The sequence below is a fragment of the Eucyclogobius newberryi genome, unplaced genomic scaffold (genome assembly GCF_026437365.1).
Source record: "Eucyclogobius newberryi isolate DKJ021-1_F unplaced genomic scaffold, fEucNew1.0.hap1 SCAF_14, whole genome shotgun sequence".
NCBI classification, from domain to species: Eukaryota; Metazoa; Chordata; class Actinopteri; order Gobiiformes; family Gobiidae; genus Eucyclogobius; species Eucyclogobius newberryi.
In genome coordinates this window covers 34,508,403-34,528,513 of record NW_027315768.1, presented here as the reverse complement: position 1 = coordinate 34,528,513, position 20,111 = coordinate 34,508,403, and the positions used below count along the sequence as shown (strand labels likewise).

The 20,111-nt window shown below is 46.0% G+C and overlaps 4 protein-coding genes across 4 annotated transcripts in view; 3 read left to right on the top strand and 1 right to left on the bottom strand.

Annotated features, from left to right (window-relative positions):
* LOC140360019 (E3 ubiquitin/ISG15 ligase TRIM25-like) overlaps window positions 1-20,111 on the top strand; it is a 441,716-nt gene that overhangs the window by 58,928 nt on the left and 362,677 nt on the right. The gene's annotated exons all lie outside the window — the stretch shown is intronic.
* adat3 (adenosine deaminase tRNA specific 3) lies at window positions 159-7,397 on the top strand. The gene is made up of 2 exons (XM_072445298.1): window positions 159-240; window positions 5,977-7,397. Exon 2 carries the CDS (start codon window positions 5,992-5,994, stop codon window positions 7,039-7,041), a length of 1,050 nt encoding a protein of 349 aa, XP_072301399.1. The 5' UTR covers window positions 159-240; window positions 5,977-5,991; the 3' UTR covers window positions 7,042-7,397.
* On the top strand, window positions 986-1,707 carry alkbh6 (alkB homolog 6). Its single transcript, XM_072445299.1, has one exon. It carries the CDS (start codon window positions 986-988, stop codon window positions 1,703-1,705), a length of 720 nt encoding a protein of 239 aa, XP_072301400.1. The 3' UTR covers window positions 1,706-1,707.
* Window positions 10,591-19,022, bottom strand: ormdl1 (ORMDL sphingolipid biosynthesis regulator 1). The gene is made up of 4 exons (XM_072445297.1): window positions 18,880-19,022; window positions 12,858-13,037; window positions 11,472-11,623; window positions 10,591-10,783 (listed from the first exon to the last, which is right to left on the bottom strand). The coding sequence occupies exons 2-4, from the start codon at window positions 13,029-13,031 to the stop codon at window positions 10,648-10,650; spliced, it is 462 nt and encodes a 153-aa protein (XP_072301398.1). The 5' UTR covers window positions 13,032-13,037; window positions 18,880-19,022; the 3' UTR covers window positions 10,591-10,647.

Here is a 20,111-nt window from a genome sequence, read left to right as displayed (position 1 = left end):
CAAAATCAAATGTAATACATCTAACGCTGTTTTAATATTTGTTTGATTTAAGTTGAAGTGTTTTAAAAAGAGAATTGTGAATGTTTTTGTTCTGTGAAGTTTAAAATTGCTTCATATTTTGTACACGGACAGCTGAGAGCGTTGCACCAATGCGGAAGTGGGACCGGTTCATCGCGTGGAGTTGGGGAAGATTTGCTCTGTGTTGTGTTTATCTCTAAATTAACAACGAAATAACAACAGGTAAATTAATTCCTCTTATTTAAATATTCTTTCTTCTTTGTGTGCGTTTATGTCATGCATTTGATCGGTTTATGCTTCTCAAAACGCGTCGGTTTTTACACTTGGATTGCGTGTTGCCTTCACACTCTTCAATAAATGGCTTAATAAAGTCAGTAACAGTAACAAATTCAACTGTCTTTTTGCGAATATGGCTTTTAAAAACGTGTTGTGTTTTGTTCCTGATCTATAAACCCTTTAAAGCGCAGCAGATGGTTTTAAAAGTCCGTGTGACAAAAGATATACACATTTGAATTTGCAAAGGAAAACTGCTTTGTCTTAATTAAGATGGATAGAAATGATACTATTTTGGAGTGGTTTGATTTTCCATATTTTCTGAAGTTAATTCTAGTTCTGGATTCAATTATAATATTTAAAATGTATTATCTGTTTAAATTACAAACCTCTTTGATCTCAACTATCTGGCAACATGAAATACTTTAAACCTTTTGTATTTACCCAATTATCTTGTTGAAATTCTCACAAAAAAAAACAGCATTTAGCTTGTGGAACGTAATCTAAAATAATATAGATATAAGTGTGTAATGCACGTATTTGGTTTCTCAAAGCACTTTGTGTATTTCTGGTGGTAAAAGAAGTGCTCGTTTTCACACACTCATTAACTTGCTCAGACCGTCCTTCATTTCCGTGTCCCCGCCGGCGGCAGTGAAGACACCGGAACTCATGTGGCGTTTTGTCTTCTCAGCCAATGGAGGACGCGGCGCCGCCATCTCGCATTTCCGAAGATCTGCGGAAGTTCATCGTAAGCTCCGCCCCTCCCGTCGTCTATTACATCCCTGACTTCATCACGGAGGAGGAGGAATCGCACCTGCTCCGACGGGTTTACGAATCTCCCAAAACAAAATGGACCCAGCTCTCGGGCAGGCGTCTTCAGAACTGGGGGGGGCTTCCGCACCCGAAGGGGATGATCGCGGAGAGAACGCCCGAATGGCTTCAGACACACTGCGCAAGGGTCTCGTCTCTCGGCGCGTTCGGCGGCCACGCGGCCAACCACGTTTTGGTGAACGAGTATCAACGCGGGGAAGGGATCATGCCGCACGAAGACGGGCCCCTCTACCATCCGACCGTGACCACGATAAGCCTGGGCTCGCACACTCTGCTCGACTTTTACGAGCCGATGCGCGGCGATTCGCGGGCGGGGGAGGCGCCGCGGACGGAGGAAAGCCGCCACCGGTTCTCGCTGCTGGTGAAGCCGAGGAGTTTGCTGATCCTGCGAGAGGACGCGTACGAAGCGCTGCTGCACGGGATACGGGGCCGCGGCGAGGACGTGCTGACGGAGAAAGTGGCGAATTTGGCCGAGGCCGGCGGGAAAGTGGGGGAGACTTTGAGCCGAGGAACCCGAGTGTCGCTCACGATTAGACACGTGCCCAAAGTGATCAAGAACAAGCTCGTCCTGGGACGGAAATGAAGGTCCCATCACTGAAAAACTGTTCTTGAAAGTTAAATTGCCGCGTGTGTGTGTAAGACCTGCATTTGTGGCGCTGGTTGATTTACGCAGAAAGACGGGCTCACGTTTCCCCCCGGAGTATAAGTCGCACTGGAGTATAAGTCGCACTGGAGTATAAGTCGCACTGGAGTATAAGTCGCACTGGAGTATAAGTCGCACTGGAGTATAAGTCGCACTGGAGTTTAAGTCGCTCTGGAGTATAAGTCACACCAGCCAAAAAATGCACAATAGAGAAGAAAAAAACATATATAAGTCGCACTTGAGTATGAAATGCAGTTGCAAGTGTGAAAATAACAAATAATATCACGTTAAGTTTCTCCAGAGTATAAGTATATAAGTATTAGTATAATATATAATTCAAGTATAAGTCGCATCCCGGCCATAGGTATGAAAAAAGGTGCGACTTATAGTCCGGAAAATACAGTATGTTTTTTTTTTTGCAATTGGGTCAAAATAGCAATTGACAATCCACAGAAGCTGCAACAGTAAAAAATAGGTCTTAGTCTGACCTATAGTTCTAACCTGTAGATCTGACCTATAGTTCTAACCTGTAGATCTGACCTATAGTTCTGACCTGTAGTTCTAACCTGTAGATCTGACCTATAGTTCTGACCTATAGTTCTAACCTGTAGATCTGACCTATAGTTCTAACCTGTAGATCTGACCTATAGTTCTAACCTGTAGATCTGACCTATAGTTCTGACCTGTAGATCTGACCTATAGTTCTGACCTATAGTTCTAACCTGTAGATCTGACCTATAGTTCTGACCTATAGTTCTAACCTGTAGATCTGACCTATAGTTCTGACCTGTAGATCTGACCTATAGTTCTGACCTATAGTTCTGACCTGTAGATCTGACCTATAGTTCTGACCTGTAGATCTGACCTATAGTTCTGACCTATAGTTCTGACCTGTAGATCTGACCTGTAGTTCTGACCTGTAGATCTGACCTATAGTTCTGACCTATAGTTCTAACCTATAGATCTGACCTATAGTTCTGACCTATAGTTCTAACCTATAGATCTGACCTATAGTTCTGACCTATAGTTCTAACCTATAGATCTGACCTATAGTTCTGACCTATAGTTCTGACCTGTAGATCTGACCTATAGTTCTGACCTATAGTTCTGACCTATAGTTCTGACCTGTAGATCTGACCTATAGTTCTGACCTATAGTTCTGACCTGTAGTTCTGACCTATAGTTCTGACCTATAGTTCTGACCTATAGATCTGACCTATAGTTCTGACCTATAGTTCTAACCTATAGATCTGACCTATAGTTCTGACCTATAGTTCTAACCTATAGATCTGACCTATAGTTCTGACCTATAGTTCTGACCTGTAGATCTGACCTATAGTTCTGACCTATAGTTCTGACCTGTAGTTCTGACCTGTAGATCTGACCTATAGTTCTGACCTGTAGTTCTGACCTGTAGTTCTGACCTGTAGTTCTGACCTATAGTTCTGACCTGTAGTTCTGACCTGTAGCTCTGACTTATAGTTCTGACTTATAGTTCTGACCTGTAGTTCTGACCTATAGTTCTGACCTATAGTTCTGACCTGTAGATCTGACCTATAGCTCTGACTTATAGTTCTGACTTATAGTTCTGACCTGTAGTTCTGACCTGTAGTTCTGACCTGTAGTTCTGACCTATAGTTCTGACCTATAGTTCTGACTTATAGTTCTGACCTATAGTTCTGACCTGTAGATCTGACCTATAGCTCTAACCTGTAGATCTGACCTATAGTTCTGACCTATAGTTCTAACCTGTAGATCTGACCTATAGTTCTGACCTATAGTTCTGACCTGTAGTTCTGACCTGTAGATCTGACCTGTAGTTCTGACCTGTAGATCTGACCTATAGTTCTGACCTATAGTTCTAACCTATAGATCTGACCTATAGTTCTGACCTATAGTTCTAACCTATAGATCTGACCTATAGTTCTGACCTATAGTTCTAACCTATAGATCTGACCTATAGTTCTGACCTATAGTTCTGACCTGTAGATCTGACCTATAGTTCTGACCTATAGTTCTGACCTGTAGTTCTGACCTGTAGATCTGACCTATAGTTCTGACCTGTAGTTCTGACCTGTAGTTCTGACCTGTAGTTCTGACCTATAGTTCTGACCTGTAGTTCTGACCTGTAGCTCTGACTTATAGTTCTGACTTATAGTTCTGACCTGTAGTTCTGACCTGTAGATCTGACCTATAGTTCTGACCTGTAGTTCTGACCTGTAGTTCTGACCTGTAGTTCTGACCTATAGTTCTGACCTGTAGTTCTGACTTATAGTTCTGACTTATAGTTCTGACCTGTAGTTCTGACCTGTAGTTCTGACCTATAGTTCTGACCTATAGTTCTGACCTGTAGATCTGACCTATAGCTCTGACTTATAGTTCTGACTTATAGTTCTGACCTATAGTTCTGACCTGTAGATCTGACCTATAGCTCTGACTTATAGTTCTGACTTATAGTTCTGACCTATAGTTCTAACCTATAGATCTGACCTATAGTTCTGACCTATAGTTCTAACCTATAGATCTGACCTATAGTTCTGACCTGTAGATCTGACCTATAGTTCTGACCTATAGTTCTGACCTGTAGATCTGACCTATAGTTCTGACCTGTAGTTCTGACCTGTAGTTCTGACCTGTAGTTCTGACCTATAGTTCTGACCTATAGTTCTGACCTGTAGATCTGACCTATAGCTCTGACTTATAGTTCTGACTTATAGTTCTGACCTATAGTTCTGACCTGTAGATCTGACCTATAGCTCTGACTTATAGTTCTGACTTATATTTCTGACCTGTAGTTCTGACCTATAGTTCTGACCTCTGCAAACACGAGCTTTACATGTTGATGTTTGTGGATGTCGAGTCGGGCGATATGTTGTATATATTTATATATATATAAATGTAGACGATCCACGTGAATGATGCATTTGAATATCGGTTACATCGTTCACAGTAAAGAAAACATTCCATTCGATATTTCTGCACTTTTGTGATTAATGTGACACACATTTCATATTTCTCTGATGATTAAACCTCAATGTTTAAAGACACGTTTTAACACATTTACTGACACAATATCAACTGAAAATCCCAAAAAGATTGCAATATTCATTTTTTAAACCATCGCCCAGCCGCATGTGGCTGTACGATATGTGGCGATGATGATGATGATGATGATGAAACATAAATTGAAAATAAACTAATTTTCAAGACAAAATCCTGTTCTAGTTCTTATAAAGCTCTTTTCTAAGTATCAGTACTCAAATTACTTTCTTGATTGTAGTTTTAGTATTGATTTCTAAAAAAAAATTGTTATTTTTATTAAGAGTGCGTTTTTTTTTCTTTTTTTTAATAGATTATCTGTTTATGATCATACTTCTGTTCCTAATCTGTGTTGCAACGTTTGAATTTCCCCATTGTGAGACAGACAAAGCTCATCTCATCTCATCTTAAATACTTTTATTTTACAATTCCAAGCCATTAGCGCTTTTACATCGTTTCCCCTGGACGCGTTTGAACAGAATCATATTGTCAAATCTAACTGTGCTAATTTTGTCTCGCAAATCGTTTCGTCACAGTTTTTAGTCCGTGTCATATTTTTTCTGACTCAAACTAATTAAAAACAAAAGGAAAGTAATCGTAATGACCAAAAATATGACAGAAACGACATACATTCTCATCAACTAAAATTAAGATAAGATATTCCTTTATTGTCCACACATGGGGAAATTCCATTGTTGCAACGCAATAGATACAGAGGAAAAGGACAGATAACTTAATGGAAGTTTATAAAACACTTGCTTGTACACTTGTACTCATGTTTTCGGCGAACAATAAAAACTAAACATGAATAATTAAAAGACGAATCCCAGAGCCTCAAAATCCAAAGAACCAGGAACATTTTATTGAAGTTAAAATAAAAAACAAAAAAGTATTTTCCGGTCGACTAAATCTATTAGAAAAATGCGCGTGACCATTTCATCGACTCAAACTGAAAAGATTTGTTTGCCTAAATCTCGTTTTAAAATGAATAATCATTTTAGACAAAAGACTGAGACTAAAACATCATCACAATTACGTATTCTTCCCGAACCGTTCGGACGTAACATCTAACCTCGAAATCCCTTTGCTCATCGCGCCAACAACTTTGACCAAATCCTACTTCCTTCAAAACAACAAAATGATCTCTTTTCCCCTGTAAACTCTTCTTCCAGGCGGGTTCCGTGGCCATGGAGCCCGAGAGGAAGCGCTTCAGGAGCTCGTGTCGCGACCTCGACTCGTGGGACGCCGTTCCCGTTCTCTCCGACGAACTCTCCCGAGACGTGGAACTCGTCGCCGCCTTCGCCGCGCCCGTCCTGGACAAAAAACGGACCTCGAAACTGGTCCAGGAGCTCCACAGCACGCACCCGCTCACGGACCTGCCTCACCTGAAACGCGTCCGTCCCAGTGGAACCAGGGACTCGCCGCACGCGTTGGAGATCTTAATATGCTCGGCCAACGACGCCAACGAACCGCTCGACTTCGACTATCGCAGTTTAGGCCTCGGCGAACCGTTTGCGGTCAAGGTTCCTTCGCGGGCTCCTTTGACCCGTCCGCAATTCGAACGGGCGAGCAAGCACTGGCCGACGTCTTTCCACGAGGACAAGCAGGCGACCACGGCGTTGCGAGGAGAGCTTTTCGACGCGGAACAAAAGGCGAAAATGCACGGTTTTATGACGTTGGCGATCGAGGCGGCGAAGGAAGGGAAAAAGCGAGGGATGAAAGCGGTCGGCGCCGTCGTGGTCGACCCGCGTTCGGGCGGCGTCGTGGCGAAAGGTCACGACTGCGGCGGCGACCACCCGCTTCGACACGCGGTGATGGTTTGCGTCGACCTGGTGGCGGCGAGTCAAGGCGGAGGTTGCCGTTCCTACGGGAAATACGCCGGTTGCGCGCACGCTCGTCCCGATGGGGAAAGCGGCGCGCCCCGGCCGTACATCTGCACGGGGTACGACCTGTACGTCACCAGGGAGCCGTGCGTCCTGTGCGCGATGGCGTTGGTCCATTCCAGGATCGGGCGGGTGTTCTACGGGACGAGTTGGGAAGACGGCGCGATGGGGACAAAGTTCAAAATGCACGCGCTGAAAGATCTGAATCACAGGTTTGACGTTTTTAAGGGGGTTTTGGACCGACTGTGCCGAGAGCTGGACGAGGAGGAGCCGGACGAGAAGGAGCCGGACGAGAAGGAGCCGGACGGGCGCGAAGGGAAACTGCCGCCGGAAATCCACAACGCGATTGAATAGATTCGGACCACGGCAGACGATCCATCGCCTGGAAACGAGATCGACGTCCGACCGTTTACGGACCGATTTTGTCATTTCTACTGTAGAAAATTGGGAAGATTCTGCGATTGCAACCGAAATAACAAACAGTCTGATGTTCTACAGACCTGAGATGAAGGTCCAACGTTAGGGTTGTGCCGAAAATGTTGAATTATCGATATGTCGGGACGCGAAATTCGAGGATTCTTGAGGGATATCGCGGGCTGCTGTCTCGATATTTCGCTGTCGGTGATGTTTGGTGACGGCGCTACAATTTTGTTGCATTTTTAAGAAAGGAAACTATTATAAGCGGTGTATTTCATTTCACGTGTGGTCTAAACGGACAGAAAACTAGAAATCGAGGAATATCTTGATGTTTTTTTGCAGTATTTCTTACCAGGTCTAATAAAGGTTCATAAACAAATAAATAATCTTGATATTATTGCATCGTGAGCGGTGTATCGTCGTCGCATCGGCTCGCGGGGGCCCCAATGCCCCGCCCTTCTATGAGCCTCAGTAAAGGTGTAGCTTTTGAGGCGTGGTCCGGGGCCCTCGGCGCCTCAGTAAAGGTGTAGCTTTTGAGGCGTGGTCCGTGGCCCTCGGCGCCTCAGTAAAGGTGTAGCTTTTGAGGCGTGGTCCGTGGCCCTTGGCGCCTCAGTAAAGGTGTAGCTTTTGAGGCGTGGTCCGGGGCCCTGGGTGAAAAGCGTCCGGACAAACCTGGTGCAGTCTCCGTGGCTGTTGAAGCTCGTTCTTTGGAGTTCATTGAAAGTGGGTCAGTTTGTGGTTTAAACTTGTTTTAGACCTGGTTTAGTCTGGGTTTCAGGTGCGTTCACACTTGTTTAGTCTGGGTTTCAGGTGCGTTCGCACTGGTTTAGTCTGGGTTTCAGGTGCGTTCGCACTGGTTTAGTCTGGGTTTCAGGTGCGTTCACACTGGTTTAGTCTGGGTTTCAGGTGCGTTCACACTGGTTTAGTCTGGGTTTCAGGTGCGTTCACACTGGTTTAGTCTGGGTTTCAGGTGCGTTCACACTGGTTTAGTCTGGGTTTCAGGTGCGTTCACACTGGTTTAGTCTGGGTTTCAGGTGCGTTCACACTGGTTTAGTCTGGGTTTCAGGTGCGTTCACACTGGTTTAGTCTGGGTTTCAGGTGCGTTCACACTGGTTTAGTCTGGGTTTCAGGTGCGTTCACACTGGTTTAGTCTGGGTTTCAGGTGCGTTCACACTGGTTTAGTCTGGGATTTGGAAGATGAAACATGATATTGAAGGAATTGAAGTCACAAGTAAAACAAATTGAACTGTTTCATTGGAACTTTAACATTCCTCATTTTACGTTTTAAGTTTTAGTTTCACATTTTAATGAGGCTTTTTGAATATTGAGTTTCATGTTTATCATTATACGTGAATGCGTTTTTTAAACCAACTGGCCTTAAGTTTTTGCTCGACTGACAAAGATCATTATATATTTACGTTTTGAAAATGAGAATATAATGATGAATATACTGTCCATCCCTCTACACAAAGTTACACGCAGTGCGCCTTTAACTTGGAATAAATAGAATATCGTGATTTTCCCTTAACAGGCTTTGTTTGATGGAATATTCTCCTAATACTGTTTACATTGGTTTAAGTTTGTCTTTTAAAAACCTTTTTTCCTTGACATTCTTGAAATGGTGTCATTCTTAAACGCATGACTCCAGGACGCGCTCAAGTATTTTAACAAGATTAAGAACAAGAACGAAGAGGACAAGAAACTAAAGTGTGGAATAATGAGTCGTTTTCAAATGTTTAGTCCTGGTTTAGACCTGGTTTAGTCCTGGTTTAGACCTGGTTTAGACCTGGTTTAGACCTGGTTTAGACCCGGTTTAGACCTGGTTTAGTCCCGGTTTAGTCGTGGCAGGTTTAGTCTGTGTTTAATCCATGTACCAGTCGAGCTCAGATATGACACAGGTAGAGGTGATTCCACAGCTGTTACCATAGCAACCTGACTGTAAACAAGAGCCAAACTCCACATAAATGACACAACAGTTCTGATCTGACACAATAAGACCATAAAACACCTTTATTTAGTCCAACCATGGTTTAAACTGTCTCTGTGTCGCACACTGATGACATCACAGAGGGAGTTAGCTCCACTTCCTGTCATTTTAGACTTTTATTTCTCAAAATGTCTTCACAAACTTCCACTAACGGAAGTAAAACTGTGTCAAACTTTAAAGACGCAACGCAAAAAACACACTTTTAAATAAGATCGTTTTATTCATCACTTCGATACTTTTTTTTTATACAAAACACAGGTGGACGTACCTTTAACTCGACGCCTCTGGCACCGAGTTGTTTGGAAAGTAAAATCGGTGAAAGATACAAACGTGAGGACAAAAAGGAGACAAAGCGCCTCAGAAGCGTCCCAGGCCAGCCCGGGACGGTCCGGGCTAAGACTGAGGAAACCAGATCATTTTTGATTTGCTGGATTATAATGTGGGTTAAATGGTCCAAAATAAGAACGTTATCGAAAGAAATCTGCAAATGAGAAAACAGACTCTTCCAGACGGAAGTGTTGAAGGAGACGGTTCTGACTTTTGGGCCGAAATTCTACTTTTGTGGGACGTTTGGGACACGTTTCCGATGACGCGCAAAAATATGTTCTGAATGTTTTCATTTCAAACAAACTCCAAATTAGAAATGTTAATGTTCCAGAAGCAGCTGCAGCAGAGACATAAACCGGTCAGAGGTTTATTATTATTATGATGAATGAAAATTAAAAAAAAGGTGTATTTTGTTCTGAGAAAGTGATTAAAATGTTGGGTTTTTGTTCAATTGTGAATCTCACACTTCGTTTGGTCGAAATACCAATAATAATAATGTGATTTCACGTGTTTTTCTGTGATTCACAGAATCCACTGAGCCAACACTCAACCAGACCAAGGACTGGGTCTGGACTCGGGGTCCGGGGACTCGGGGTCCGGGGACTCGGGGTCCGGGGACTCGGGGGTCCGGGGACTCGGGGTCCGGGGACTCGGGGGTCCGGGGACTCGGTTTTGAGAGTTTTTATTAAGAGAGAAATGCTTGGGTTTAGTTTATTGGACGAGGATTGTGGACCAGGACCTGGAGCGGGGTCTCGACTTGTGCAGGTTCTTGGCCCCAGTCGAGGATTTAAGTCTAGACTTCTGGGGTCTTAACTTTTGGGGTCTAGACTCTAGACTTCTGGGGTCTAGACTTTTGGGGTCTAGACCTTTGGGGTCCTTTGGGGTCTAGACCTTTAGGGTCTAGGGATTCGGACCAAGAAGGTTTTGAAGCGACAGAAGCAGAGTGTGTGTAGTTTGAGATCAGGAGCAGGATCGGGACTATAGTCTTGAGTTGGACCAGGGTTTGGACTTGGACTGGGACCAGAGTTAGTTTCAGGACTAGTAATAGTTTCTGCTGAAGATCTGGTGTGATGGGGTCTTAGTCTGGACCCGGGTCTTGGTCTGGACCTCGAACCACAGAGGCTCGAACCAGGACTTGGTCCAAGTGAAGACTTCTTGCTCAAGAACTGGTCCAAGACTTCAGATCTAGTTCTTAAAACTGAGGAGCTGGATCTGGATCTGGATCAGGTCTAGTACTTGTTGATGCCGAGGATCCGGACTCGGTGGAGCTGGGGCAGTTTGGGGATGAGAACGCTCAGTAAAGACGTCGTGTTGATGATGAAATGTGTTGAGTCGTATTTTGTGTAAAAACTCGCCAAGAAATATCTGAAAAAGAACAGAATGAAACCAGTTTAATGTCGGGAAAAACACACACAGTCCTGGTCCAGGTCCTGTCCTGGTCCAGTCCACGTCCTGTCCTGGTCCAGTCCACGTCCTGTCCTGGTCCAGGACTGTCCAGGTCCTGTCCAGGTCCTGTCCAGGTCCTGTCCAGGTCCTGTCCAGGTCCTGTCCCTGTCCTGGTCCAGTCCAGGTCCTGTCCCTGTCCTGGTCCAGTCCTGGTCCAGTCCAGGTCCTGTCCCTGTCCTGTCCCTGTCCTGGTCCTGTCCTGGTCCAGTCCACGTCCTGTCCCTGTCCCTGTCCTGGTCCTGTCCTGGTCCAGTCCCGGTCCAGTCCTGGTCCTGGTCCAGTCCCGGTCCAGTCCCGGTCCAGTCCAGGTCCAGTCCCGGTCCAGTCCAGGTCCAGTCCAGGTCCAGTCCCGGTCCAGTCCAGGTCCAGTCCAGGTCCAGTCCCGGTCCAGTCCTGGTCCAGTCCAGGTCCAGTCCCGGTCCAGTCCCGGTCTAGTCCAGGTCCAGTCCCGGTCCAGTCCCGGTCTAGTCCAGGTCCAGGTCCAGTCCCGGTCCAGTCCAGGTCCAGTCCAGGTCCAGTCCCGGTCCAGTCCAGGTCCAGTCCAGGTCCAGTCCAGGTCCAGTCCAGGTCCAGTCCCGGTCCAGTTCCGGTCCAGGTCCTGACTCACAGGACGATGGGGGAGATGGTGAAGAACTTCCTGGAGGAGGTGAACTGGATGCCGTAGTCCAGTTGTTCCCAGTGGGTCAGGAGTCTGGCCTTGCCTTGGTCCGGCGTCTCAAACGGAGTTCCCTTGACCGCGTGCATGAACACATACATGCCCTGAGGAGCAGAACACCAGCTGTGATGTCACTTCCTGTCATTCTCTACAGATTGTTCCACTTGTCAACACTTGTTTGGTGTAAAACTATAATTTATATTTACACCAAATAAAGTCAAAATGAGAAGATCATAAAAACCTGTCAAACACACGATAACTCAGCTCTGGAAACGAGACCTTTCCTGAATCTCAAGGTCAATATTTACTTTCCGTCATGTGACATTTAGAGCTGCAGAAACACTGCACTCACACCTGGAGCGACCGCGCCCCGAGGAGCGACCGCGCCCCGAGGAGCGACGACCGAGGAGCGACGACCGAGGAGCGACGACCGAGGAGCGACGACCGAGGAGCGACGGCCGCGCCCCGAGGAGCGACCACGCCCCGAGGAACGACGACCGCGCCCCGAGGAACGACGACCGCGCCCCGAGGAACGACGACCGCGCCCCGAGGAACGACGACCGCGCCCGAGGCGCAACTGCGCCCCGAGGCGCGACTGCGCCCCGAGGAGCGACCGCGCCCCGAGGAGCGACGGCCGCGCCCCGAGGAGCGACCACGCCCCGAGGAACGACGACCGCGCCCCGAGGAACGACGACCGCGCCCGAGGCGCAACTGCGCCCCGAGGAGCGACCGCGCCCCGAGGAACGACGACCGCGCCCCGAGGCGCAACCGCGCCCCGTAGAGCGACCGCGCCCCGAGGAACGCCAGCCACGCTTTATTGGATTGATTGTTACTATGTCGACTATTAAAATAATCCTCATCATATTTTCTGCAGATCAGACTAAAACACAAGTCTCAGTGTAAAAACAGAAATAATGGTTTTGTGATCGACTCATTTACAATAAGCACAAATAATCGCTAAAATCCTCCTTTTTTCTTCAAGTGAAATTATGTCACGTTAAAACTGTTTTGTGCAGCTGAAGAACAAACCTCTGAGAACAACCAACTGATTCACACGCCTTCAAATAGATTCTAAACCAGGACTAAACCCGGTCTAAACCCGGGTCTAAACCCGGGTCTAAACCAGGTCTAAACCAGTGCTAAACCGGGGCTAAACCAGGGCTAAACCAGGGCTAAACCAGTGCTAAACCAGGGCTAAACCAGGGCTAAACCAGGGCTAAACCCGGGGCTAAACCAGGACTAAACCAGGACTAAACCAGGGCTAAACCAGAGCTAAACCCGGGGCTAAACCAGGACTAAACCAGAGCTAAACCAGGGGCTAAACCACAGAAGTCTTACGAGGTTGTGAATGACGTTGGTGAGCGTCCACACCAGCGGGACGCTGAAGAACGGGATGCTGAGGAGGACCACGTGCAGAGTGCAGACCCCCAGGGCGTAGGTGAGCCAGATGCCCCGGCTGTTCATGACTCGCGTGTTCGGGTTCACCTCGCTGTGTGCCACGCCCACGTTCATCTCCCCCTGAGGAAAAACACAAGAGTAATGTTTTTAGCCACGTTTCCACTGGTTCACTTTGGACTAAATCGTGTATTAAAGGCGTTATGGAAGATTTTTCGGCGATTTGAGAACTCCCCCGTGCGCATGCCGCTCCCCCGTGCGCATGCCGCTCCCCCGTGCGCATGCCGCTCCCCCGTGCGCATGCCGCTCCCCCGTGCGCATGCCACTCCCCCGTGCGCATGCCACTCCCCCGTGCGCATGCCACTCCCCCGTGTGGACTGATACAACACACACGTGCGTTTGTTTATCAGCGCGACGGATCGCATCACATCTCTCGTCTCCTGTAGATCTACGTCTCTTCTCAGCTCGAACTGTCTTTCTCTGTCTTCATTTTGTCCCGTACACTGAGGGAACTATATTATGATAGATCAATGCTCTTAGACACGCGGAAACGTGCTGCTCTCGGGGGACGAGCCACACGAGGCTGCAGGTGAACGAGGCTCTGCAGGTGAACGAGGCTCTGCAGGTGAACCAGGCTCTGCAGGTGAACCAGGCTCTGCAGGTGAACCAGGCTCTGCAGGTGAACCAGGCTCTGCAGGTGAACCAGGCTCTGCAGGTGAACCAGGCTCTGCAGGTGAACCAGGCTCTGCAGGTGAACGAGGCTCTGCAGGTGAACCAGGCTCTGCAGGTGAACCAGGCTCTGCAGGTGAACCAGGCTCTGCAGGTGAACCAGGCTCTGCAGGTGAACCAGGCTCTGCAGGTGAGCAGTAGGTGCGTTTTATGATTGATGGAAATAAGACTTAGATTTGGGCCAAAAAATTGTCTGTTACGCCTTTAAGTGAACCGTGCTGGTCCATTTAGGTGGTCCAAAGTGGGCCGTGAGAGGCAGGAGCTTCCAAAGGGGCCGGCTCGCTTTTGGCTCATGGGACACTTAAGCACGAGATGATTGGACGAGAGAGAGAACACAAACTCGAGTGAAAAGAGGGCAAACAGCAGAAAAACAGAAAATGATTCAATATACAGCCCAAAAATAGACCCAAAATCTGATATTTCCAGGTCATAATGCGTCTGACATGATCCAAAGCCAAAGCATGACATTTTAGTCAACTTTTTGTTGCTTTTAGATGCTTTTTTGTCACTTTTTGTTGCATATTTGTCTATTTGTTTTGCCTCTAGTCACATTTTTGTCACATTTTGTCACTTATGGTTGCGTTTTTCTAACTTCTTGTTATGTTTTTGTTGGTTGTCAAGTTTTTCTCGCTTTTAGACACATTTTATGACATTTATTCACTTTTTGTTGCTTTAAGTGGCATATGACCGCTTTGTCAAGAGCCAGAATGTGATATTTCCAGGTCATAATGCGTCTGACATCAGCATTAGCATTAGCATGACATAAAGATAGGTTCAAGGAGAGGCTTTGCAGAGAAGTCAAAGAAATGAGGCAAAACTGTTCCTGTGCACGCTAGCTTTAGCCACGCCCCTCACACACACACTAGCTTTAGACACGCCCCTCACACACACTAGCTTTAGACACGCCCCTCACACACAAGCTTTAGACACGCCCCTCACACACTAGCTTTAGACACGCCCCTCACACACACACACTAGCTTTAGACACGCCCCTCACACACACACACTAGCTTTAGACACGCCCCTCACACACAAGCTTTAGACACGCCCCTCACACACACTAGCTTTAGACACGCCCCTCACACACAAGCTTTAGACACGCCCCTCACACACACACTAGCTTTAGCCACGCCCCTCACACACACACACTAGCTTTAGCCACGCCCCTCTCACACACACTAGCTTTAGCCACGCCCCTCTCACACACACTAGCTTTAGCCACGCCCCTCACACACACACTAGCTTTAGGCACGCCCCCCTCACACACACTAGCTTTAGCCACGCCCCTCTCACACACTAGCTTTACACGTCCCTCACACACACTAGCTTTACACGTCCCTCACACACACTAGCTTTAGCCACGCCCCTCACACACACACTAGCTTTAGCCACGCCCCTCACACACACACTAGCTTTAGCCACGCCCCTCACACACACACACACTAGCTTTAGCCACGCCCCTCACACACACACTAGCTTTAGACACGCCCCTCACACACACAAACTTGGAATTACCTAAAGGTCCTTTAGTGAATCGCTGAGATCGGCCTCGTGATTAAAAAGTATAATTCATGATTAAGACATCACCACAGAATTTAGTTTAAAAAGACTATTGTGTCACTTTTGTGGTGTGGGCTCCGCCAACAACTGTTCGTCTCCATGGAGATGTTCTCCTTTAATCCTTTACACGTCGGACTGAAGAGAAAGTCTGTTGTTTTTTCATAATTTTTATGTGTAACGTCACTTTTTACCGTGTTTTAGCAAAAGTGGAGCAGTGCAAACACTCAAAACGTGAACTTTGAGACAGATCAAGTCGTTTCTAATAATCGTTGATCAATTTGGATCGTTTTAATGCGGAAATCCGACGGCCAATCCCGCGTCAGCAGAAGTGAAAGTGTGGCGTGGAGCATAGTTTGGACTTCGGACGAGGAAAAATTTACGGCCGACCGATCATCAAGCTAACGGTCAAGCAATTCAGCGACGGAACAATCGTCGTCTGGACAACGAACCGACTCAAGTGTGCCGAGAGAAGAGGTTTCGTCGGGTTTTGTGGGGTTTTGTGACGTTTCGCGAGGTTTGGGTTTCGTGAGGTTTCGTGAGGTTTCGTGTGGTTTTGTGTGGTTTCGTGTGGTTTTGTGAGGTTTCGTGAGGTTTCGTGAGGTTTCGTGAGGTTTCGTGAGGTTTCGTGAGGTTTCGTGGGGTTTAGTGAGGTTTCGTGTGGTTTCGTGAGGTTTTGTGTGGTTTCGTGTGGTTTCGTGAGGTTTCGTGAGGTTTCGTGTGGTTTCGTGAGGTTTCGTGAGGTTTCGTGAGGTTTCGTGTGGTTTTGTGTGGTTTCGTGAGGTTTCGTGAGGTTTCGTGGGGTTTAGTGAGGTTTTGTGAGGTTTCGTGTGGTTTTGTGTGGTTTCGTGAGGTTTCGTGAGGTTTGGGTTTCGTGAGGTTTCGTGAGGTTTCGTGGGGTTTAGTGAGGTTTTGTGAGGTTTCGTGTGGTTTTGTGTGGTTTCGTGAGGTTTCGTGAGGTTTCGTGAGGTTTGGGTTTCGTGAGGTTTCGTGAGGTTTCGTGGGGTTTAGTGAGGTTTTGTGTGGTTTTGTGAGGTTTCGTGTGGTTTCGTGAGGTTTTGTGAGGTTTCGTGTGGTTTTGTGAGGTTTCGTGTGGTTTCGTGAGGTTTTGTGTGGTTTCGTGAGGTTTCGTGAGGTTTCGTGGGGTTTAGTGAGGTTTTGTGAGGTTTCGTGTGGTTTTGTGTGGTTTCGTGAGGTTTCGTGAGGTTTGGGTTTCGTGAGGTTTCGTGAGGTTTCGTGGGGTTTAGTGAGGTTTTGTGAGGTTTCGTGTGGTTTTGTGTGGTTTCGTGAGGTTTCGTGAGGTTTCGTGAGGTTTGGGTTTCGTGAGGTTTCGTGAGGTTTCGTGGGGTTTAGTGAGGTTTTGTGAGGTTTCGTGTGGTTTTGTGAGGTTTCGTGTGGTTTCGTGAGGTTTTGTGAGGTTTCGTGTGGTTTCGAGACTGCAACGGAGCAAGAATCACTTCAATATGGCGCTGGAAACATGTATCGGCTTCATCTGGTTTGTGTTTGGTAAAAGTCTTAAATCCACAGCCTTTCGCGTTAAAAATAACGCATCGTAGAATCAAAAGAAAAACCCTCTGATCATTTGATAAGAACAAATAAGACTCGGACCATTTTTGTCTTTTAAAAATGGCCCAGAGATATAACTTTAAAGCGCAGGAAACGATGAGCACCCGAGGCTAAAGTGACAGCGAGAACCGTTTCCGGGAACCGCCCCCGCGACCTTCGCCCTCGAGCGCACACCGAGCCGAGGAAAGCGCGCCAAAGGTCAGAGTTCAAAGGTCAGACTTCAAGCGCGCTACGCAAGAGCTGCGTCGCCTTGGCACGTCGGGGCAAAGACCGGGCTGAAGCGGCGGCGGAGCGTGCGCGTCCCGAGCTCCGATTCAACACTTCGGGACGCAAAAAAGACCCAAATGAAGTGTATTTTCAGACGTTTCTCTCGCCTGGAGCGTCGTGTTGGCGGTCGTACTTCCTGTTAAAGGGTGAAACGGCTGAAAAGCAGACGTTAAAAGGGACATTGTGTCACTTTTCTGGTGCAGGAGACGGTACAAATTACGCAGCGTTCGCTTATTTGAGCTTTTAACCGTGATTTAACATCGTCCCCTCGTCCCAAACACACCCGGAGTAGCATTAGCAGTAGCATTAGCTTCACTCACGCTAGTTTGACGAATCCCGTTAAGGCCTCACGAAGCACTCGGTTTCAAATCCCCGGGTCCATGACGTCGTTGGCAGGTTTCCCATTGTTTTTAACTCCGCGACTCGTCACGACCGCGCGCTTACATTAGCACGTCGGGGCAAGCTAGCTTTCGTTGACTTCCCCGCGGTAATTCCCGCTGCCGCCAGTAGATGGAGCGTTCCCTCGTCAGAACGCGTGTTATTTAAAGTTCTAAGAGCAGGTTTAAAGGGCAAGAACGAAACGAACGGTGCAACGTCGTGTCGATCAAACAGACGATTTTGATGAGAATATAAACGATAAAAACACTCCAGGTTTTGTGTGATTTTTTTCGCTGTATCAAGCGTCTGCTTTTCAAAACTTCTGATGAACCTATTAAAGTTTGGGTTTAAGTTTAAGGCAAGTGTACGACCCACAAACGTGCAGGAATATCCAAGTGTGGCAGATCTTCTAAACAACAACAACATAAAAGAAAAGAAAGAAGTAATTAAAGGACAAATGTAGAGAAAATACATGTTACTTTACATTTTGATCATGATCCATGTTCTTCTCCAGTTGAACTTGTCCAACGACTTATTTTGTGTCACAATAGACAGAATATATCCAGGTCTAAACCAGGACTAAACCAGGTCTAAACCAGGTCTAAACCAGGTCTAAACCAGGACTAAACCAGGTCTAAACCAGGACTGAACCAGGTCTAAACCAGGACTAAACCAGGACTGAACCAGGTCTAAACCAGGTCTAAACCAGGACTAAACTAGGTCTAAACTAGGTCTAAACTAGGTCTAAACCAGGTCTAGACCAGGTCTAGACCAGGACTAAACCCTGGACTAAACCAGGACTAAACCAGGACTAAAAAACCAGGACTAAAAAACCAGGACTAAACCAGGTCTAAACAAAGACTAAACCAGGTCTAAACAAAGACTAAACCAGGTCTAAACCAGGTCCAAACCAGGTCTAAACCAGGACTAAAAACCAGGACTAAACCAGGTTTAAACCAGGACTAAACCAAGACTGAACCAAGACTAAACCAGGGCTAAACCAGGGCTAAACCAGGGCTAAACCAGGACTAAACCAAGACTAAACCAAGACTAAACCAGGTCCAAACCAGGTCTAAACCAGGACTAAAAACCAGGACTAAACCAGGTTTAAACCAGGTTTAAACCAGGACTAAACCAAGACTGAACCAAGACTAAACCAGGGCTAAACCAGGACTAAACCAGGTCTAAACCAAGACTAAACCAAGACTAAACCAGGTCCAAACCACGTCATTGGTTTTGCAGATGGTTTATATTCACTAAAGCTTTGTCAGGATTATTTCCAGTGACTTTAGTCCCTTTGCATCACGTGGTCTTCAGAGAACAAACCGTGTTATAACAAGACTTTAGCAGCTGAAGTGGCCCGAGGCAACATTTACAAAACCAAGTTCTTTGGCCTTATTTTGCACAAAACAATGACTCGTAGCGTGACATGTTTCAACTGAAAGTGGCGTCATTTGTTAAAACTTACTGTTAAACGCGTTCAGATGGAAGAGAATGTGAAATGAAGCCGCTAAAGAGAGAAAAAGCCGGATTTCTTCGCTGTTCTGCACAAAAACAGCCGAAGACTCAGAGCGAGCGGAAATCGACGTGGGACCGAGTTAAACCCCGGAGTTTGTCTCGTCAGGCTCAGCGCCGCCCTACAATGAACCGCTTTTACCACTAGAAATAGTAATTAAAAAGATGAATAGTGCAAACGTATCATCGAGGTTGAGTATAGTTCAGCAATAAGCGTGAAACTAACAATATTTTCTAGTCAAAAGTTGTGCCTGTAAGTACATTTTGCAAGTTTCTGAATAACTCATCATTTTGAAATAACATAAATAAAATGAAAAGAACATTTATTTACGGCACTGGAATTTTACAGGGAATCTATTAAAAACCGCTTCTATAAACGTATGTATTCATGCAAAGTGCTTATATATAATTAAGTGTTTGCATAGACATGCAACTTAAATAAAAGTATAGTTTAATTTTAATTTGATGGTAATCCGTGTGTGTTATTGTATTTCCATGTATTTGTTGTATAAATGTGCAACTTGAACTAGAGTGGCGTTTTACCCCTTTCTCATTTTGTCGGTGAGAAAATCCCTGGGGAATTTCTACCCAATATTTTGTCTGGTCTCCAGAATCCACCAATCAGCGCGCAGCAGACGCGGCGCGAGCGTGCGCTACTTCCGGGTTGCGCTTCACGGATTTTGTTTATGAAAAATCCACTTTTGAAACACGTTTTTTCTGCACAAGATCCGCGTTTTTCATCACACATTTGTAAGAGCGAAACTAGCGGTGAGAAATGTCATTTATTACATTCACACAACGTCGTTTACGCATTTTAATTAGAATAAAGTGAAATACTAACATTTTGATAAAGAACTTGGGAAAAGTGTTTAGTGCACAATTTGCCTCGAGCACTAAATTCAGAACAATTATCATAAATTATGTTGGTCAAATGAACATCTATTGAGGTTAGATAAGTTGACCCAAATTCATGTATTTTCGTTTTGTATTTCGTAAAATACAATTGAAAACAATAAAACAATGATTTGGGACATGTTGTTAAAGTAAAGTATGTTTTTTGCTTGCAGGCTTGTATTTATATTTTAATATACCAATTTAAATGAAGGAGGGATTCATCAAATTGTAAGTTTATTGATTCTTTACATTCTGACAGCTTGCAATAAATCACAGAGAAGAAGTTTGGTC